Source organism: Pyrus communis, chromosome 12 (assembly GCF_041283825.1).
Source record: "Pyrus communis isolate YQ-2024b chromosome 12, ASM4128382v1, whole genome shotgun sequence".
Taxonomy (NCBI): Eukaryota; Viridiplantae; Streptophyta; class Magnoliopsida; order Rosales; family Rosaceae; genus Pyrus; species Pyrus communis.
Genome location: NC_142576.1, coordinates 1,448,489 through 1,468,253, shown reverse-complemented (window position 1 = coordinate 1,468,253; position 19,765 = coordinate 1,448,489). Strand labels below are relative to the sequence as shown.

At 35.2% G+C, this 19,765-nt stretch overlaps 2 protein-coding genes and 1 long non-coding RNA gene across 3 annotated transcripts; all 3 read left to right on the top strand.

Moving 5' to 3' along the window:
* Positions 1 to 426: 426 nt before the first annotated feature.
* Positions 427 to 3,291, top strand: LOC137745192 (auxin-responsive protein IAA16). Its single transcript, XM_068485099.2, has 5 exons — positions 427 to 1,063; positions 1,951 to 2,177; positions 2,470 to 2,605; positions 2,728 to 2,789; positions 3,029 to 3,291. Exons 1-5 carry the CDS (start codon positions 771 to 773, stop codon positions 3,067 to 3,069), a joined length of 759 nt encoding a protein of 252 aa, XP_068341200.2. The 5' UTR covers positions 427 to 770; the 3' UTR covers positions 3,070 to 3,291.
* Positions 3,292 to 10,450: 7,159 nt separating this feature from the next.
* On the top strand, positions 10,451 to 11,051 carry LOC137744704 (pathogenesis-related protein PR-4-like). Its single transcript, XM_068484488.2, has 2 exons — positions 10,451 to 10,723; positions 10,881 to 11,051. Exons 1-2 carry the CDS (start codon positions 10,451 to 10,453, stop codon positions 11,049 to 11,051), a joined length of 444 nt encoding a protein of 147 aa, XP_068340589.2.
* A 5,627-nt stretch (positions 11,052 to 16,678) lies between these two features.
* Positions 16,679 to 18,577, top strand: LOC148692128 (uncharacterized). Its single transcript, XR_015954009.1, has 2 exons — positions 16,679 to 16,928; positions 18,275 to 18,577. It is a non-coding gene; the product is annotated as an uncharacterized LOC148692128 (long non-coding RNA).
* The last annotated feature ends 1,188 nt before the right edge of the window (positions 18,578 to 19,765 follow it).

The following is a 19,765-nucleotide window of genomic DNA, read 5'->3' as shown; positions in this document are numbered from 1 at the left end:
TATTAAAAGATAATGCAAGAAAGATAAAATTTTAAACTAAATTTACAAATCAAATAAGAGATAAGTACGTTAACAAAATCTTAATTAATATCCAATTATCTAAAACTACATCATTTAATTTGTAAATTTAATTTAAAAATTTTGATCTTTCTAATATTATCTTTAATTAAATTAAGTTTGAAATTAAGGAAAACTAATGAAAATGGCTTGAAAACTTTGAGTTTTAATGATAAAGACAAAATAATGGGTAAAATGAATAGTATCAAGATTGATTTTTTAATGTAAAAATATAATTTTTTATTAAAATAAATAATATCGTGAATTTTTCGTTAAAACCCCCCTTAAAATTAATGATTAACCATTGGTGAAGACGGAGCCATGGCAAGGAAACAAATAAAAGGCAAACAGAGTGCGCCATGTTGTCTTGTGTCCATTTGCCTCCCCACAATCATTCCAAACCTGACATCACCCGTGACATCAATTTTCCGACAAGGCCCGAGCGATCCAGCTAACTGAACCCTCCACTTGGCGTCATCTGAACCGTTTAATTCCACCCAAAGATTTCTTCAGCAAACCATATATCATCCCGCACCACACCTGTTTTCAACTTCTTCCAAAGTACGTTGCACATTTTCTCTTTTCACCCTCTTCACAGACATCATCGAGTTGTTCAGATCCAGAAAGCTACAGCCTCAAATATTTACCCTAACACACATAGAAAAATCCTAGAAGAAGAAGAAGAAGAAGAGAGAAAAACCCCTAGAAGCACGATGGGTGGTCTGATACACGAAGAGCAGGATCAGAAATACAGCTTGATAAACTTTGAGGAGACAGAACTGCGTCTGGGGTTGCCTGGTGGAATATTAGGCACTGCTGGAAAGGATGGTGAAGCTTCCAAGAACACTGGAAAGAGAGGGTTTGCTGAAACTGTTGATTTGAAGCTCAATATTTCATCTGAAGATCAATCGGCTGGTGATGAAGATCAAGTGGAGGAGATGAAGAAGGAGAAGAATGTTGCTCCTGTTCCTAGGTCAAATAATCCAACTAAGCCTCCTGCTGCCAAGTAAGTTCTCTTTTTACGTAATTACTTGTTTAGTTTGAGTATTACTTAGTGTGTTAGTTGAGTATTACTGTGTCAGTTGAGACGGTACAAATAATTTTCATCGAGTATTACTCACTGTTACTAGAGTATTTTTCTATTAGTTTAGACGATGCAAATGGTTTTTATCTACGGAAAGACGACCGTAAAATTGTGAATTAATTAAGTACGTGCTCATAAAACGAGCACTTGTTAAGTTGACCAAAGTTATATATTATTTCTCTGTACCAAGTTAGAATCTAAATCGCTTGTTACAATTCATGAAACACTAACTTAGAAAGTCGTTTTGTTTGATACATTATTTTTTTGGTTTTATTTTCCATGGATCACATGCATCCAGAGAAATAATTGCCATGAGTATGGACTACGTACAATGTTTGCGTTACGTATTGAATTATAGGTATTTTTTGAATGGTTTGGTTGGTTGTCGGGAAGACTAAGGAAACCTACAAAACATATAGAATCTTATTTTGCTTTTTTTCTCAACCACTAAACGTGAATTAAGGACAACTCATCAAAAGTAAAACAAGATAGACAAGAACATTACTGTACACACGTGTATATTATTGATTAAATTCTATGAGTACCAAAGATATACTATTTTACGTGTGATAATAATAGTTGATAAAGTTGTCATGTTATACCTTGAGATATATATTAGTAAAATAATTTATCGTGAAAATAATCTCTTTGTAAAGTAAGTGTATGCATGCATACATAAACGTTCTTTTACCGATCTTTGTAAAGTAAAGAGCTTTGTTGACTTAAGATTGCCTTTCACGTGTTATAATATGAGTAAAGTAGTAAATACATGTTACCTAACTATACTACACATTATTGTATTATTACAGGGCTCAAGCTGTAGGGTGGCCACCTGTCCGATCATTCCGAAAGAACATCCTGGCCGTCCAAAAGAGTGGCTCTGAGGAGGGTGAAAAGACCAACAGTATCACTGCAGCGTTTGTTAAAGTCAGCATGGATGGCGCGCCCTACTTGCGTAAGGTGGACCTGAAGCTGTACAAAAGCTACCAAGAGCTTTCTACTGCCTTAAGCAAAATGTTTAGCTCCTTCACCATCGGTAATTTAATTAATTAATTAATTAATAATGCTTAGTTTAATTACAAGTAACACAATTTTTTTCATACCTTTGGATATTTAGTAACATTCAAAGTGATAAAGCAAGTGGTACTCTAATTGATAGGGATTTTCTCTTCAACCCACTATATTTCAGTTTCATAGCCTTGTTTTATGGTTTGTGATAAATTAATAAAAACCAAGGAATATATTGCTTAGAAGTAGTTTTTCATACCCTCCTTTCCTCTTAGTAATTTACAAGTGATAAAATTTTGCTTAATTTTGGAATATTGAAGGTAACTGTGGGTCACAAGGAATGAAGGATTTCGTGAACGAGAGCAAACTAATAGACCTTCTGAGTGGTTCTGAGTATGTGCCTAGTTATGAGGACAAGGATGGAGATTGGATGCTTGTTGGAGATGTGCCATGGGAGTAAGTTTTTTCTTAACATTGTACATATACATAATTACATATACATATATAGTAGTCGAATTTAATTATATCTAGTTCAAAATTAGGCTGCACATCACTAAATTTATCTTGGATTGTCACAGAATGTTTGTCAATTCATGCAAACGCCTGCGAATAATGAAGGGATCTGAGGCTATTGGACTTGGTTAGTGCCTTAAATTAAATATGTCATGAAAACTCAGAGTAATTTGTAACAATTTTGGTTTTTAATTTTTTATTGAACGAAAATTAGAACTTATTCGGCAACTGTTTTCAGCTCTCAGTTTTTTAAATCAAGCAAAATTTTAAAAAGGGAAAACAGTTGTCAAATAAGTTTAAACTAAAACTTAAAATAAAATGGTAGTCTTCTTTTAATTTGGTCTAATTTTTTCCACTGCATTGCAGCACCAAGAGCGGTGGAGAAGTGCAAGAACAGAAGTTGCTAGATTGCGGTGGGTTGATATTTCTGCCATGGACACAATCAAATGTAAGCAGACCGGCTCTACACAGATGGAGAGCACGAAGTTTGGATGTCTGTGACTCTGTATTTTTTTCTTTTTTTTTTTTGGTCGTCTAATGTTGTTAATTAAAGTTACATGGAAGAATATATTCGGAGATTTGTTAGGGACAAGAAGCAATAATATATATTATAGAAGATGTTCATACTTCATAGTGGCTCACGTGCAACTTTCTTTATTGTCCATAGCCCTACTGTTTAATAATTATATAATATATATTGCCAGTGTTACTTGTCAATAGTGGTTTTATTTTATTCTCTCTAATTTTTAATTTGGCACTGTACTTTATGCCTTATGTATGATGAGATTCTCTGCATTATGTTTTCTTATTTTAATTTTTGATGAATGTTTAATGTTAGTTTTCAGAATAATCTGACATTTCCTTTTAAATTATGATATTATTAGTAACTTAAAAGACATAATTTTATATTAACTTTTGATAATTGACGGGTAAATTTCGAACTTAAAATTTCTTTCAACATCACTACGAGAAGTGTCAGTGCAATAACACATAATCGATTTATAAAACGTTATAATGATTCTCACTCATTTATTTATATTTCCATTTGTTGAGAAGACGATGAATTAGATCCATGAATTTTACATACGTGATAAGGTGGAGCAGGGACATGTGCACATTGTTGGGGGCATTTATTTTTTGATTGATCAATTATGTATGTGACAAGCATAATTTCTAGACAGCTATGCGCAACAAACGAGCTGTCGACTGATTAAATACGCAATTCATGCGAGAAATTTGTAGCTTAATTTGTTAAGAGTACATATTTTAACATTTGAAGTTTTGCGTTTGGTTTATTCATCCTCCAATATTATTTGTACGAAAAGAATACGCAATTTCTAAAATTCTATAGGAAGGACGGACAAAATGTATGCAACAATACGTGCATGGTTATGCTGGTGCCTGCTGGTTTATATCAATATAAATAAATTGGTTGCACTTTTGTATAAAGTTGCTGACATATTTGGTAATTGTGTGGAATTAATAAAACTTCTAGCACTGTTTAAATAAGTACATGGTTATGGTTATTTAGTCTAATGACACTCTGTTTTCTGCATAAAAATGTTAATATCTAACTTTGATAAGCACCTTCCAACAAAAAAAGAAACTTTTATAAGCAACAATTCTTCGATAAATTTTGAGAAAATGATTTATGCACATTATTTTTTATACTTGTACACATTTTTCTTTCTAACCATTGGATTAACAAAAAGAAATCAACGATTCAAATTTAAAAAATTGTTTAGAAGGTGAATAAGAGTACAAAAATCACCCTCCGGCTGTATTTCTTTTTAAGTATTTATGAGAATGGGAGAAGTTGGGTTATTCTCTATATTGCCAATTGATTTTAAGATGAAACCCAAACTTTTTTTTAATGGTAAAAGAACAGGTTGGCTCATGTGTGAAACCCAACGGTCATACATGCTCCACTTCACCTAATTTGTGTTGTCCACATGTTAAGCCTGAAAATTTGTCACAAGGGCTTGTAAGGAGTTGAGTTACTCTCCATATTGTCAATTGGTTTTATGGTAAAACCCTAACTCTCTTCGGTATTCATATCTTTTGATGGCATCGATAGCTACCGGGACCAAATAATTGAAAAATAATATGGACCATTTCCTCCATTCATGCACCTCTAGCCTCTATCCCCTGCCTTTGAATCTAACCATCTCAGACAAGTCACAGCAGGAACTTACGATACGAATATGAAATGAACCTAAGCTAGGTAGCTCGATTCTCAGAAGCATGAACAGTAAATTAGAGAAGAACATGCATGCATAAAGACCATATATTATTGCAGGAATGCCAGAGATGGTGGTTCTTTTGTGCAACTGTAAGATCACCCGCCAGCATAAAAATTGGGATTTGAGAATCTAATTTTCTCTTTCAAAGATGTTTAACTATTCAAATATTGATAATAAGTCAAACATTTTTATAATATTCGTATATCCCTTCTCCTTATGGGAAGTGAATTATTTTCTAATCTATAACCTAGGGCTGGTTTCGGTTTCGTAACCAAACCGAAAATGCCAAATTAAAAACCAAACTGAAATTTTGGTTAACGAAAAAAATCAAATCAAAACCGATCGAATCAAAATTTCGGTTCGGTAACCTGAACAAATTAGATTTGCTTCGGTTTGGTTTGGTAAACAGAAAAAATAAATCAGCCTTTGTTTGTTAGGTCAAATATTATAGGCTCTCCCAATTTTAGCCATATTAAATAACGTCGGGTGCCAAATCTTGGTGTAATTTTTATGCGAATTTGTGGGTTTGAATTTGAGTGTCAAATTTTTATGTAACTTCAAATTTTAAATGGCATATAATTAAGTTTAAGTTGAAACTTGAAATTGAAAACAACTAGCAAATGAGTGAGGTAGAGAGTGAGAGAATGAGTCGAGAGGGAGGGAGAGAGAATAACAGAATAAAATTGTTTTTATGAACCAATAGTTGAGATTAATTTCAACCAAATACAATAATATATCATATATTTGTAATAATAATAAAACTTCGGTTTTGATTACGGTAAAATCCAACCTACCAAGTTTGCTTATCAAAATTGAACCGAAAAGTTTAGTAAATTTCAGTTTCGGTAATTTTGATTTCGATTTCAGTTCAGGAAATGTCAACTCTATCCATAGTATAAAAGGCTAGGGTCTCGCAAGTTGCATGAACACCGACACGAAACTTGGGATTTGTAAACTTTGTCCCTTACTTTCTAGGATTCTTCCAGTTTACAATTTTTTTAGCAACTTTAATTTACACTTTAAAATTCAAACCATTCAACTCACTTGCAGCGAATATACATGCTATATTGGCAAGTGCACTTCATGCTCCACGCATATTTTCCTTTTAAATTTTTGTAAACATGATGCGTAGTTTAAACTTTAATCAAATGAACAATCGGTTTTACTTAGTTATCTCAAATCCACAGGTGGACTCGAATGTGTACATTTTACTTGTTTAAATGTTGTTTTAGTATACCATAATCTCATAGCAACGAGATTTGGAGATCAAGTTGGCCACAGTGATCACTTGTTCAGTAAAAACGGTTAGAGTCGCCAGTTGGGCAAAAGTGGAATTGTGAAAAAGAAGGCTTTCTTGAATACTCCACAAGAATCTGGTGGTGTTGATTTGTCACTGACTGAGCCAGCTACCTACAAGATTGCTTTAAAAGTTCATGTTTGGTTGAAAGCTATAAAGGAAGAGGTTGATGCTCTTCATTCTTAGGGTACATGGAGTCTAGTGTCTTTGCCTGTAAACAAGAATTTGGTGGGTGTGTAAATGGATATTTAAGATCAAAAAGCACGCATATGGGTTTATTGCTGGACATAAAGCCAGATTAGTGGCAAAAGGATTCAGTCAAGAACCAAGACTGGATTATGGGGAAACTTTTAGCCCTGTAGTTAAGCCAACTACAATGAGGATTGTATTGGCACTTGCAACACATTTTAGTTGGACTTTAAGACAGTTAGATGTCAAGAATGCTTTTCTGCATGGCATTCTTCAAGAAGAAGTCTACATGGCTCAGCCTCCTAGTTTTGTGGATCCCAATCATCCAAATTTAGTCTGCAAACTTCATAAATCGTTGTATGGTTTAAAACAAGCTCCTAGAGCTTAGAATGAGAGGTTCACTGAATTTCTACCTAAATTGGGGTTCAAGAATACATATTCTGATTCATCTTTATTTGTGAAACAAGTGGATTCTGGTATTGTCATTATCTTTTATATGTTGATGACATTATAATTACTGGTATGCAACTAGTGCAAATCAAGAGGTCATTCAAGCTCTCACAGCTAAGTTTGAGATCAAAGACTTAGGACCATTGCATTATTTTCTAGGAATACAAATTTCCAATACCAAAACTAGGTTATTTCTATCACAGACTAAATATGTGCAAGATTTGTTAGTCAAGACATAAATGATTGAGTCAAAACCTTGTGACGCTCCATGTCTACCATATAACAGATTGCTTAAAGATGATGGTCAGCCTTATGGGAATCCAACTTTGTACAGGAGCATTGTAGGAGCATTATAGTATCTCACTTTCACCAGGCTTGATATTGCATTCTCTGTGCACCAGGTTTGCCAATTTATGCGGAATCCCATGGTTGCACACTTTACAGTGTGAAGAGAATTTTGAGGTACTTAAAAGGGACACTGCATTTGGGAATCAGTTATAATCGAGAAAAGTTTAATTTAATAGCATTCAGTGATGCTAATTAGGCAAGAGACCCAAATGATAGAAGATCTACGACTGGATTAGTTGTGTTTCTTGGACAAGTCTTATTTCTTGGTATTTTAAAAAACAACAAACTGTTTGTAGGTCCTCGACTGAAACCTAGATTTGGTCCACTTGGGATGCTAATAAGCCCTTGGAGTGGCGTCGGAAGTTTGGTTGGACGGCGTTTAGCGGCACCGTCGGGTTTCGGGGTCAAGCATCTTGTGGCAAGTGCTAATGGGTACGTCCATACATGATTTTTTATTTTTTTTGGATATAGTTATACAATTAATGATACCCTATATGGGATATAAGTTATAAGTTATATAATGAGACAATGTAATAATTAAATATTGAATTTGTTATTCAAATCTTCCACATCTAAGTGAATATATAAGAATAGTACGTAATGAAGTAAGTAATTTTTTTTGCGACAAACACACATGCTTAATTAGAGTTTACTAGAACTACAAGAAAACAAGGTTTTTGTGGCTACAAATTTTTGTCACATAAACATGAAAATTTGTCACATTTAACTATATGTTTTTTTTTTACGAAATTCAAGTTAGCGTTATTGTTCGAGTCACCTATTCAACGCAAAAGAAAGTCGGCACCACAAAATTCTGTCAACTAACCCGTGTTTTCTTGTAGTGTGGAAATGATTAATTTCATTTGATTTGTTACACCTCAGGTGACAACCGTGAGGACAGGAGCTCAGGCAAAGGTGAGAATTGGTGATCAGTGCAGTAATGGAGACCTAGATTTGGACGAGGGTGTGTTTAAATGACCGGACACTGGTGGGAAAGGCGATGCCCCAGGCCAACTTATGGCCAACTACCAGTTTGTCAGTTGTGGCGATTAAACCGTACACTAGCTACTCTCATTTCTCTTATGGTTATAGCCAAAAGGGATTAATAAATAATGGAAACTGCTCCCTTTGATATCAACTTGTGGTATTTATTGGCTGCCGATGCCAGAGCAGTCATGTGCCTACTTCTCAGGTTGCTACTTATAATTATTAATTATCCATTATGTTTAGAGGATGAATAATAAAGGATGAATCCCTTAGGGTGAAAAACAAAAAAAAACTTGCATGTGCTTATAAATAATTGAACTTACATTTTGTCAATATATAGTTATGTGGGGTTATGAGGGCCTAGTGGAAAAGAGTGTCACGAAGCGAGTGCAGAGGACCATCAGGGTGCTTGATTTCTATTGTGGCACTAGCCTTCCTTCTTGCTATTTTTCATATTATCATTTGATTTTAAATTGAAACGTCAACTTTATTCATGGCATCAAATTTGGGTTTTCTTATGTATGAAGTCCAACAGATACATGTGTTTCACGTCACTCAATACATATTGTTTCGGTATTTGGCATGAAATTCGCCACTCGTAAAAAGGTGGGATCCTTCTAGTGACTTTTTTTCTTTCTCTAGGTTTCATCAAGAGTCTTGTCAAATCACTCATTTTTTTGGTAGTTGATATTGTATATACAACTGCGATTACGAAGAGGATATCCTTGTTATTAATGCCATTTTTTTATTAATAAGATGTGAAATCAGTGCTGGGGCTCTGGTAAACTTCCAAAACTTCACTACAAATCAAATTATTTATGTAAATTATGTTAAATCTATCTTGATTCTTTCATCATACTAAATTATTTATGTAAATTATGTTAAATCGATCTTGATTCTTTCATCATACTATATATAATAAGACTTGCAAAATGTTAAATGTGAGTTATGCCCATGAGCTTCGACGGCAGATATGTAGAAAGCTGGTCAAAGTGGCCATGCAGATCGATCGATGCATCCAGGAAATCACCTTGTTACGTTACTCAACATTGTCTCTTAGGTTCAAGTTGATACATAGAACAAAAGTACACAACAATGAGAAATTTTGCATCGATTCTAAATATTAACTTACATGTAAATTTGACATGCGAATAACGATGAACTTTTTCATATAATCCTATATTCTTAATTAATTTTTACAATATTGTTTTAATAGAGGAGTGCATTTTGCTGTCGGGTTTATTAATTGGCTTTATATGCATTTTCTTGGGGTCCACTTCAGTATTACATAGAATTAAATGTTATGAGCATTGGATGGTCTGAATTTACGGGATCAAATAATCCAAATCAATTAACTTTGGTGTTACATATAATGTTTGGTAACACTTTCTCCCTAATTGGCTTGTGGCGTTCCTATTTTATTCAAATTATAACATGTGAATTTATTTTTTTCTTTATATATTTTCAAAGTCGTCCATCTTTTAATGATACGTAAAATGATACACCACATGGCTTGGTTTATCAGTATTTATCCTAAAGTGTTAGATTGCTCTTAAAGAGCTATAAAGCAGCCCACACAAGTTCAATGCTTTCTTTGGGTATTCTAGTTTTCATTTTTCTAGAGCTACATACGTTGTATTATGTCTGTTTGGACATTGTTTTATGAATGTTCTTTACCATTTGAAAAAAAAGGTTTTTTCATTCTTGGCTCAATTTTCTTTGTGTAGTGCGATATGTGCCTTCTGAAGTAAATGCCTATTGTTGGTTTGTCGAAGTTCATCAAAAAGTTAAATTTCATTTTGATCATTTAATTAATTTGCGTAAATTATCACCTACAAATATTATAATGTGTATATGTGAATAACTAAAATGATAAAATTAAAATCTTAATCTAATAACCGGGATTAATCAAAACATCATTGTGATGATCTGATTTTCTATATTTTTCTGGTAGTACACAAGTCAACTAGTTGCTCTAGTCTCTCTCTCTCTCTCTCTCGTGTCAGTATATACGATATATGTATTGTACATTTCACAATGCGCTGCTGTATGCCGTCTTTGTCACGTCCAACAGTAAGGTTTAAAGCCTCTATATCTATTGTATCCAAAGCCGATGCAAAAACTCATCCCTCAGTTGAGTCCTGAGTCGTTAAGGTGATAGTGGTAGCCAATTAACTCGCCTACGCCCCATACAATTCCAACTTCCCAAAGGTTAGATTACCCTCGGCCTCTAACTTCAACTAACCGTAAATTACAGATCACATAAACCACGAAATGGCAGGGAAGATTGCACCATGGTTTGTATTGTTAGTTTCGGTCATTATCTGTGTACTAGTGGGAAGTGCGCGGGGACAAAGTGCTACTGTGGGATCCACATACCACCTCTACAATCCAGCCCAAATCAATTACGACTTGCGGGCTGTTAGTGCATTCTGCTCAACATGGGATGCCGATCAATCCTACGAATGGCGCAGCAAATATGGATGGACTGCATTTTGCGGACCTGCTGGCCCTAGCGGAGAGGACGTTTGCGGAAAGTGCCTCTTGGTACGTATTAGTTAGTTAGCATTAAAACGCTCCTACATTAACATATTAGCTGATTAGCTTAGAACGTTCCTTTTAACATACTAACTGTTAGCACCAGAACGCTCTTATACTAAATGTGTGTGTACAATTTTAATTTGATGAATTTATATATGTGCAGGTGACAAACACTGGGACAGGAGCACAAACAGTGGTGAGAATTATTGATCAATGCAGCAACGGAGGGCTAGACTTGGATGTGAATATGTTTAACCAAATTGACACCGACGGTAGTGGCTACGCATCAGGCCACCTTATCGTCAACTACGATTTTGTCGACTGCGGCGACTAAAGCCTATAACGCCGGATGAATTCAGTAGCTTAGTAGTGAACTTAACTTATACTGCTGATAACTAAGCTTCACCATGGAATAAATTGAAGCGGAATTGCTTCTTGTATTATAACAAGAGGTATTATCAGATATCGTAATGTACTTCAACCTTATGATAAATATAGATGTGATCATCATGGTGAATGATTGCACCATTAGTAAGGGCTTCCCTCTTTTAATGAAATGATTGCATGCTATATGTAAACAAGAGAACATTTCCTTGTCATTCGGTGAATTTCATAAGGTCCAAAATCATTAGTTTAAATTATTGTCTCTTTTTTATTTTAACTTTAAAAATCAATAAAAAATAATCTTGGGACCTAATAAATAGTAGGATCACATCTGAATGTCTTGCAACATTTTATTTGGCTCCCATGCAAAATATTTCCTAAAACTAAAAAATTTCAATTTTTTCACAAAAACTGTGAGTTATAACCCACATTTTCAAATCGTTTTGAAATTTTTTATTAAATTCATTTTAAGCCAAAATTTGAGTCATTCTCGTCACACCACATGTTTCCTAAAATTATCTAGGACATTTTGAAGATTTGCGACACATACAAATAAATTTGGGGCCCTATATTAGTTTATATTATTTTCTCTATTTTCAACTTTAAAAATCAATAAAAAAAATAATCTCAGGACCTAATAAATTGTAGGGTCACATCCAATGGTCTTGCAATATTTTCCTTTGCTCCCATGCAAAATATTTCAAAAAACAAAAAATTTCAATCTTTTCACAAACTGTGAGTTATAACCCACGTTTTCAAATCGATTTTGGAAAATTTTGAAAGATTCATAAGCTGAAATTCGAATCATTCTTGTTGCACTACATGTTTTCTAAAATTAAGTTAGGATTTTCCAAAAGATTTTCAACACATAAAAATTTATTTGGGGGCCCCTCTATTAATTTATATTATTTTATGGATTGTTTAATTTTAAAAATCAATAAAAATTAGTCTTGAGTCCTAAAAAATAGTAGGGTCACATTCAAAGGTCTTGCATCATTTTCCTTAGCTCCCATGCAAAATATTTATAAAAAAAACAAAAAATTTCAATTTTTTTTTCACAAAAATTGTGAGTAATAACCCATGTTTTCAAATCCATTTTGAAAATTTTTACATGATTTATTATAAGCCAAAATTCCAGTCATTCTCAACGCACCACGTGTTTTCTAAAATTAAGTTAGGATATTCTTAAGATTTTCAACACAAAAATATATTTGGGCCCTGTAAGATCCCACATCACTTAGGGGTGAGGATCGTGTAAGCCTTATATGTATATTCTCATCTCTACTTAGTACGAGGCCTTTTGGGAGCTCACTGACTTTGGATTCCATCGGAACTCCGAAGTTAAGCGAGTTTGGGCAAGAGCAATCCCAGGATGGGTGACCCACTGGGAAGTTCTCGTGTGAGTTCCCAGAAACAAAACTGTGAGGTTGTGGTCGGGGCCCAAAGCAGACAATATCGTGCTACGGTGGAGTCGAGCTCGGGCCGGGATGTGACAGGCCCTCTATTAGTTTATTTTATTTTCTATATATTTTCAACTTTAAAAATCAATAAAAAAATACTCTCGGGATCAAATAAATAATAAGGTCACAATCAAACATCTTGCAACATTTTCAAAAATTAAAATTGTCATTTTTTCCCCACAAAACTATGATTTATAACCCATATTTTCAAATCAATTTTTTGAATTTTTACATGATTTATCATACGCCAAAATTCGGGTCATTCTCATCACACCACATGTTTCCTAAAATTAATTTAGGACACTCCGAAGACTTTGGACACATAAAAATATATTTGGAGGGCATTTATATTATTTTCTCTATTTTTCAACTTTAAAAATTAATAAAAAATAGTCTTGAGACCAAATAATTAGTAGGATCACCTCCAAGGGTCTTGTAACATTTTCCCTAGCTTCCATGCAAAATATTTCAAAAAACTAAAATTTTCAATTTTTTTTCACAAAAATTGCGAGTTATATAATGTTATAACCCATGTTTTCCAAATCAATTTTGGAAAATTTTACAAGATTATTATAAGCCCAAACTTGAGCAATTGTGGTCGCACCACATACATGTTTCCTAAAATCAATAGAGGATATTCCGAAGAATTTTGACACATAAAAATATACTTGGGCTCCCCTATATATTATTTTCTCTATTTTCAGCTTAAATCAATTAAAAATAATTACGTGACCTAATAAATTGTAGGATTGTGGCATCCCACATCGCCCGTGGGAGTGATCCTTATATATATATTCTCATCCCTACCTAGCACGAAGCCTTTTGGAAGCTCACTGGCTTCGGGTTCCGTAGGAACTCCGAAGTTAAGCGAGAAGGGGGCTAGAGCAATCCCATGATGGGTGACCCATTGGGAAGTTGCTCATGAGTTCCCAAAAACCAAATCGTGAGGGAATAGTAAGCCCAAAGCGGCTACGGTGGTGGAGCGGGCCTGGGAAGTGGTCTCGCCCGGGCCGGGATGTGACAATTTGGTATCAGAGCCTAACCATGATCGCGTGTGTGCCGACGAGGACGTCGGGCCCCTAAGGGGGGTGTATTGTGGCATCCCACATCGCCTAAGGGAGTGATCCTTATATGTATATTCTCATCCCTACCTAGCACGAGGCCTTTTGGGAGCTCATTGGCTTCGGGTTCCATGGGAACTCCGAAGTTAAGCGAGTAGCGCACGAGAGCACTCCCAGGATGGGTGACCTATTGGGAAGTTCTCGTGTGAGTTCCCAGAAACAAAACCGTGATGGCGTGGTCGGGGCCCAAAGCGGACAATATCGTGCTACGGTGGAGTCGGGCCCGGGAAGTGGTCCCGCCCGGGTATATTCCCATCCCTACCTAGCACGAGGCCTTTTGGGAGCTCATTAGCTTCGGGTTCCATGGGAACTCCGAAGTTAAGCGAGTAGTGCACAAGAGCACTCCCAAGATGGGTAACCCATTGGGAAGTTCTCGTGTGAGTTCCCAGAAACAAAACCGTGAAGGCGTGGTCGGGGCCCAAAGCGGACAATATAGTGCTACAGTGGAGTCGGGCCCGGGAAGTGGTTCTGCCCAGGTTGGGATGTGACATTTGGTATCAAAGCCTAACCCTGGTCGCGTGTGTGCCGACGAGGACGTCGGGCCCCTAAGGAGGGTGGATTGTGGCATCCTACATCGCCCAGGGGAGTGATCCTTATATGTATATTCACATCCCTACCTAGCACGAGGCCTTTTGAGAGCTCACTGGCTTCGGGTTCCATGGGAACTCCGAAGTTAAGCGAGTAGCGCACGAGAGCACTCCTATGATGGGTGACCCATTTGGAAGTTCTCGTGTGAGTTCCCAGAAATAAAACCATGAGGGCGTGGTCGGGGCCCAAAACGGACAATATCGTGCTACGGTAGAGTTGGGCCCGGGAAGTGGTCCCGCCCGGGCCGGTATGTGACAAGGATAGTATCCAAAGATCCTTATAACATTTTCTTTAGCTCTCACATAAAATATTTCTAAAAACTAAATTTCAATTTTTTCACGAAAACTATGGGTTACAACCCATGTTTTAAAATCAATTTTGGAAAATTTTCCAAGATTCATTATAAGCCAAAATTCAAGTCATTCTTCTCGCACCACATGTTTTTTTAATATGAATTTAGGTCATTTCGAAGATTTTTTGACACAAAAAAAATATATTTAGGGGTTTTCAAATTTTCAATTTTAAAAATCAATAAAAAAAATTGTTTCTGGACCTAATAAATTATAGGATCCATTCAAAGGTCTTTGCAATATTTTTCCCACATAAAACATTTCGTAAAAATAAAAATTTCTAAACTCACGTTTTTAAATCGACGTTGAGAAATTTTACAAGAATCATTATAAGCAAAAATTCAAGTTATTCTTGTTGCACCACATGTTTCTAAAACTAATTTAGGACATTCCAAAGAATTTCAACACCTTTAAATCACTTTGGGGGCCCTCAACTAGTTTATATTATTTTCTCTATTTTCTAACTCTTAAAATCAATAAAAAATAATCTAGGGACCTAATAAATGGTAAGATCACATCCAAAGGTCTTGCAACATTTTCCTTAGGTCCCACGCAAAATATTTCCAAAAACTAAAAATTTCAATTTTTTTTTCTTCACAAAAATGTGAGTTATAACCCACTTCAAATCGATTTAGGGAATTTTACAAGATTCATTATAAGCCAAAATTTGATTCATTCTCGTCGCACCACATGTTTAGTAAAATTAATTTAGAACATTCCGAAGATTTTTGACACATAAAAATATATTTGGGTGACAGTCTATTACTTTTTTTTTTCTCTTTCTATTTTTCAACTTTAAAATCAATAAAAAATGATTTTGGGACCTAATAAATTGTTGGATCGCATCAAAGGTCTTTGTAACATTTTTGTTTATTTATTTTTGACTCGCACTTCGGATTTGAGGTTTTTTGCCAACCCCGGGTCCGGGGCGTGATAAATTAAGCTCACAATTCTCACTATTCTTATGGAGCCCTCTTCCCAGATTAGATGGTCTCTGCCTAATGGTGCGTCTCTCAAGCTTAACTTTAATGGGTCTGTTATCCTCAATTGCCAAGCTGCCAGTGTTTTTGTTATCCGTGATGCGTCCGGTTCCCCTTTACTTGCTGGAGCTCGAAAAGTTGGTACTGCTAATTAATGTGTTGATTGCGTAGGGTCAAGCTTTGCTAGACGGGCTGCATGCAGCCCTTAATACTGCAGGCTAAGGTACATGAAAGTTGAAGGTGATTCTAAAATCCTGTCCCCTGGAGGCTTCGTACTATTATTTGGAACATCCAGAGTCTTGGTTGTCGTTTCGTTGCTATTGATTTCCATCATGTGTTCCGTGAGGCCAATTGAATTTGTTGCCCATGCCCTTGCTGCTGTGGGTCAAGCTTTCTCTTCTGAGTCCCGTATTTGGTCTGCTTGTTGGGACTTTGTTGGTGTTGGCTGCCCGAGGAGAGAAGTTTTTTTTTGTAATTTCTTTGTTCTTTTTAGAAAAAAAAAAACTTTATGTTGCATGTTTAGCTGATGATTCGAATCTTCTCATATTAAAATTACGTAAACAATATTACGGTCAAGTTAAAACGATTAATGACACATTGGTTTTTGCACGAAAACAATTATCTTAACACCACCAACCTAAAACTATTGGCAACATTCAACAATTATTACAACGATTCACAATGTTAAATAATTATTACAGTGTTGCCAATAATGATTCAAATTGTTAAAGAATTATCGCAGCGCTGCCAATATAAAATGATTCAAATGTTAAACATTTATCATAACACCGCAAACTTAAAATAATTCACAATATTAAACAATTATCACGACACCGCCAACTTAAAGTGATTTGCAACATTAAACAATTATTACAAGACGCGAACTTAAAATGACTCACAACATATAACTATCACAATGAATGGGGTCAATTTCTTTAATGGAAATAAAACCATATTTTGGATAAGTATGCCACCAAAAATGGTAAGGTATCCATCAGTTTTCAAATAACCTTACCCAAAAGGAAAGAACATTAAATAAAATTGAAATATATGAACCTATAACTATTAGGTGCAGGGCTTACTCACTACATGTTACGTGTTATATAACAGAATTGGTAAAAGGTTTTTAGTGCAAGCACAAATACACAACAAAAAAGCATTGTCTTTCTCAGATAATGAGGATTAAGGAGGAGGAGGAAGAGATGGCTGCCGCTGGTGGTAGTCAGGTGGTGAAAGTGAAGAGGGAGATCATCGAGGCATGCTTGAGTGCGGTCTTTGTAATAAGGTGTCAAAGGAGGCTACAACCATTTCATTCTGCCTCCATACGTGTGAGTTTCCTTTTTTTAATCTCCTCTACCCTCAATTGAAAACTGAAATGTGTGATTTTTTTGTCTTTGCTGATTAACACCTGAAGACGTTGCGAAAATTCGTATCATTCCTAGTAATTTTTAAGAAAAAGGTTTTCTTTTAGAAGAATTTTCTCGATTATTTCTCTAATTCAACGCTGAATCCGAAACTAGTTTGCAGAAAGTGCATCTTCGATAAACTGTCAGAGGAGTATGACAGATGTCCAGTATGTGATACTTATCTCGGCAATTTCCCTATGACAAAACTCAGGTGATGTTCCTATATTCTAACGGTAAATGCATCGTGTCGCTGATTCCTGGGGTTCATTATTAAGGATTTACCGAAATTTTTATTTTCATTCATTTATTATTATTATTATTTTAGGAAAACATGGAAGGTACAAAAGAAATTTATTGATATGAAAAAAGAAGTTATACCTAGTCAGGAGGGGACATAAACCTTATCCCTCATTAAGCAAGAAAAACGAAATACAAGAAAAGAGGGGAGACATAAACCTTACTCATTTTGAAAGTAAATATCCTACAGAAATGCAATTAGTGGACTTGAATACGTATATAGTGTTAGTCACATTACCTTCCTTCCCAAAGTTAAGTACCATAGGGAAGATAATTCTATTCTTGGAAGAAAAAAAAAAAGTACCGTAGGGAAGATAATAAATCGATGCTTGTTTATTATCGATTAACAACAGGAAAAGAAACAGATTTGGAAAATGGTTCTGGAAAAAATCATGACCTAATTGTGGTTTTGCATTGAAAATTTATAACAAATTTAAAATTTTTGTAACTAAGGTTTCTTCTTGCACATTGTCATATGACTTTACGCAAGTGCGTAGTTTTTTTCGTTGCACTAGTTTTTCGATCATAATGTTGCAAATGTGTGCGGGAGCTTTACGTTGAAATGTTCTTAATTACACGTGTTTAATTAAGATGTCATTTAAACGATCTGCAGTCCAGACCATATTTTGCAAAATATTATAGCCAAGATATCTTTCCCGTTAAAAGGAAGAAAGTCGATGCACCGGAAGTTAGGGAGCACGAAGCTAATAATCCTGATGTTACACCTTCCTCATTAGGAGGATGCCGTTTTTCTGCTGAAGAACCTCTGGAAATAGATGATTCTGCAGAATATTATCCAGTGAGCTCCTGCGCATGCAATGACCTCTCAAAATAAGTTGCTAGTAAACGGGGGTAGGGTTTTGATTAATTATGTGTGCTTTATCTTAGCTTTTATGGCTTCCAGATTAAGCACTTTCAGTAGTGTTTGTTTAACTGTGTTTCTAAAAGTAATTAGTCCAATTGATGAACAGATGGATGACTGGATTGAAGGGTAGGTCAAGAAGTGCAAAGCAGGCAACATGATCCAAGGATTACAAATTAGGGTTTTGGCATCGGACTTAGGGTTATAATATGTCATTTTCAAAAGAACGGTGTGTTGGTAGCTTTGCTCCTGACATAGGGATAACTTTGGCAGTTTGTTAATTGTTTATTTTGTTTTCTCTTTAACTTTTTCTTATGGGTTTGGTTTTATGTTTTGGATGTATAAATACACCGCTTGGGTGTTAGAATTGTCATCTTTTCGACTATTATTCAACAAACTTGAATTTACTCAATTTCCTTGTGGATTCTAACTTTGGAATTTCGTTCGATTTCTCTTTCTTATAAATCTTACTGCATCACCAACATTCAACAAGGTTGAAAAGCCTTCCCACCTTATCTTCAAAGTCATCTTCTGTGTTTTGGCCATGGCCGGCAGTGCATGGAGACAAAGTGCTGACGAATGTTAGAGCGACAAGTTTTCCCTATAATCCACAGCCAAACAACTACGACTTGTGGGCCGTATTATAGAATCTTAGATAATGTATGTATGCATGTGTGTGTGTGTGTGTGTGTGTGTGTGTGTGACAAACGCCGGGATTGGAGTTCAAGCAACAGTGAGGAGTGTTGATCGGTGCAGCACCAACAGAAATGGCAATGCCAAGGCCGCCTTATCGTTAAAGCGATTCGGACAAAATAAGCATGTCATAACGAATGGAGTCACTTTTGTTTGCAGAAATAAACTTATTCTTTGAATAAGTATGCAATAAAAAATGCTTAACAACATTAAACAATTATTACATCGCTGCCAATTTAAGGGAAGGTGTATTCAATTGGGATTTTGAGACATTTTAATTCTTTTAATGAATCTAGGGGTATTCAAACAAGATTTTGAGTGATTATCTGAAATTCAATGTGTATTCAATCAGGATTTTAAAATAGTTTATTAAAATTCTTATAAATCGGGTGTATCAATTAGAATTTTAAAGAAGTTTATAACATTCCAGGTGTATTTAATTAGAATTATAATTTAGAGAATTTGGAAAAGTTGAGGACTTAGAGGGAATTGAAAAGATTTTGTAGTGTATTTTAAGCATCCACAAATCTCATATTTTCCCATGAGATTTCGAGGGAATTGAATCAAAATTTTACATAGAATATCAACAAATCAGTTAAACCCTGAAAAAATCCATTAAATCTCTCAAATTCTCAATTAAATACACCCTCCTAAAATGATTCACAACGTTAAAAACTTGTTAAAACGACACCAACTTAAAAAGATTCAAAAGATTAACAAATCACATGATATTACTGTAACAACGAATAGAGTCACTTTGTTGTATGGAAATACTTACATGTTGGATAAGCATGCCACCTAAAACGGTAACAAATCCGTCATTTTCCCAAAAAAAAAAAAACCACCTTATCCTGGAAGAAAATATTTGAACCTAGACCTATTAGGTGCAGGGCCTACTCACCGCTAC

Excerpts from the sequence above, each read along its gene's own strand:
- LOC137745192 (XM_068485099.2), top strand. The coding sequence starts at position 771 with ATGGGTGGTCTGATACACGAAGAGCAGGATCAGAAATACAGCTTGATA. Across the intron at positions 1,064-1,950 it reads ACTAAGCCTCCTGCTGCCAA|GGCTCAAGCTGTAGGGTGGC; the intron begins GTAAGTTCTCTT and ends GTATTATTACAG. Across the intron at positions 2,790-3,028 it reads ATCTGAGGCTATTGGACTTG|CACCAAGAGCGGTGGAGAAG; the intron begins GTTAGTGCCTTA and ends ACTGCATTGCAG.
- LOC137744704 (XM_068484488.2), top strand. The coding sequence starts at position 10,451 with ATGGCAGGGAAGATTGCACCATGGTTTGTATTGTTAGTTTCGGTCATT. Across the intron at positions 10,724-10,880 it reads TTTGCGGAAAGTGCCTCTTG|GTGACAAACACTGGGACAGG; the intron begins GTACGTATTAGT and ends ATATATGTGCAG.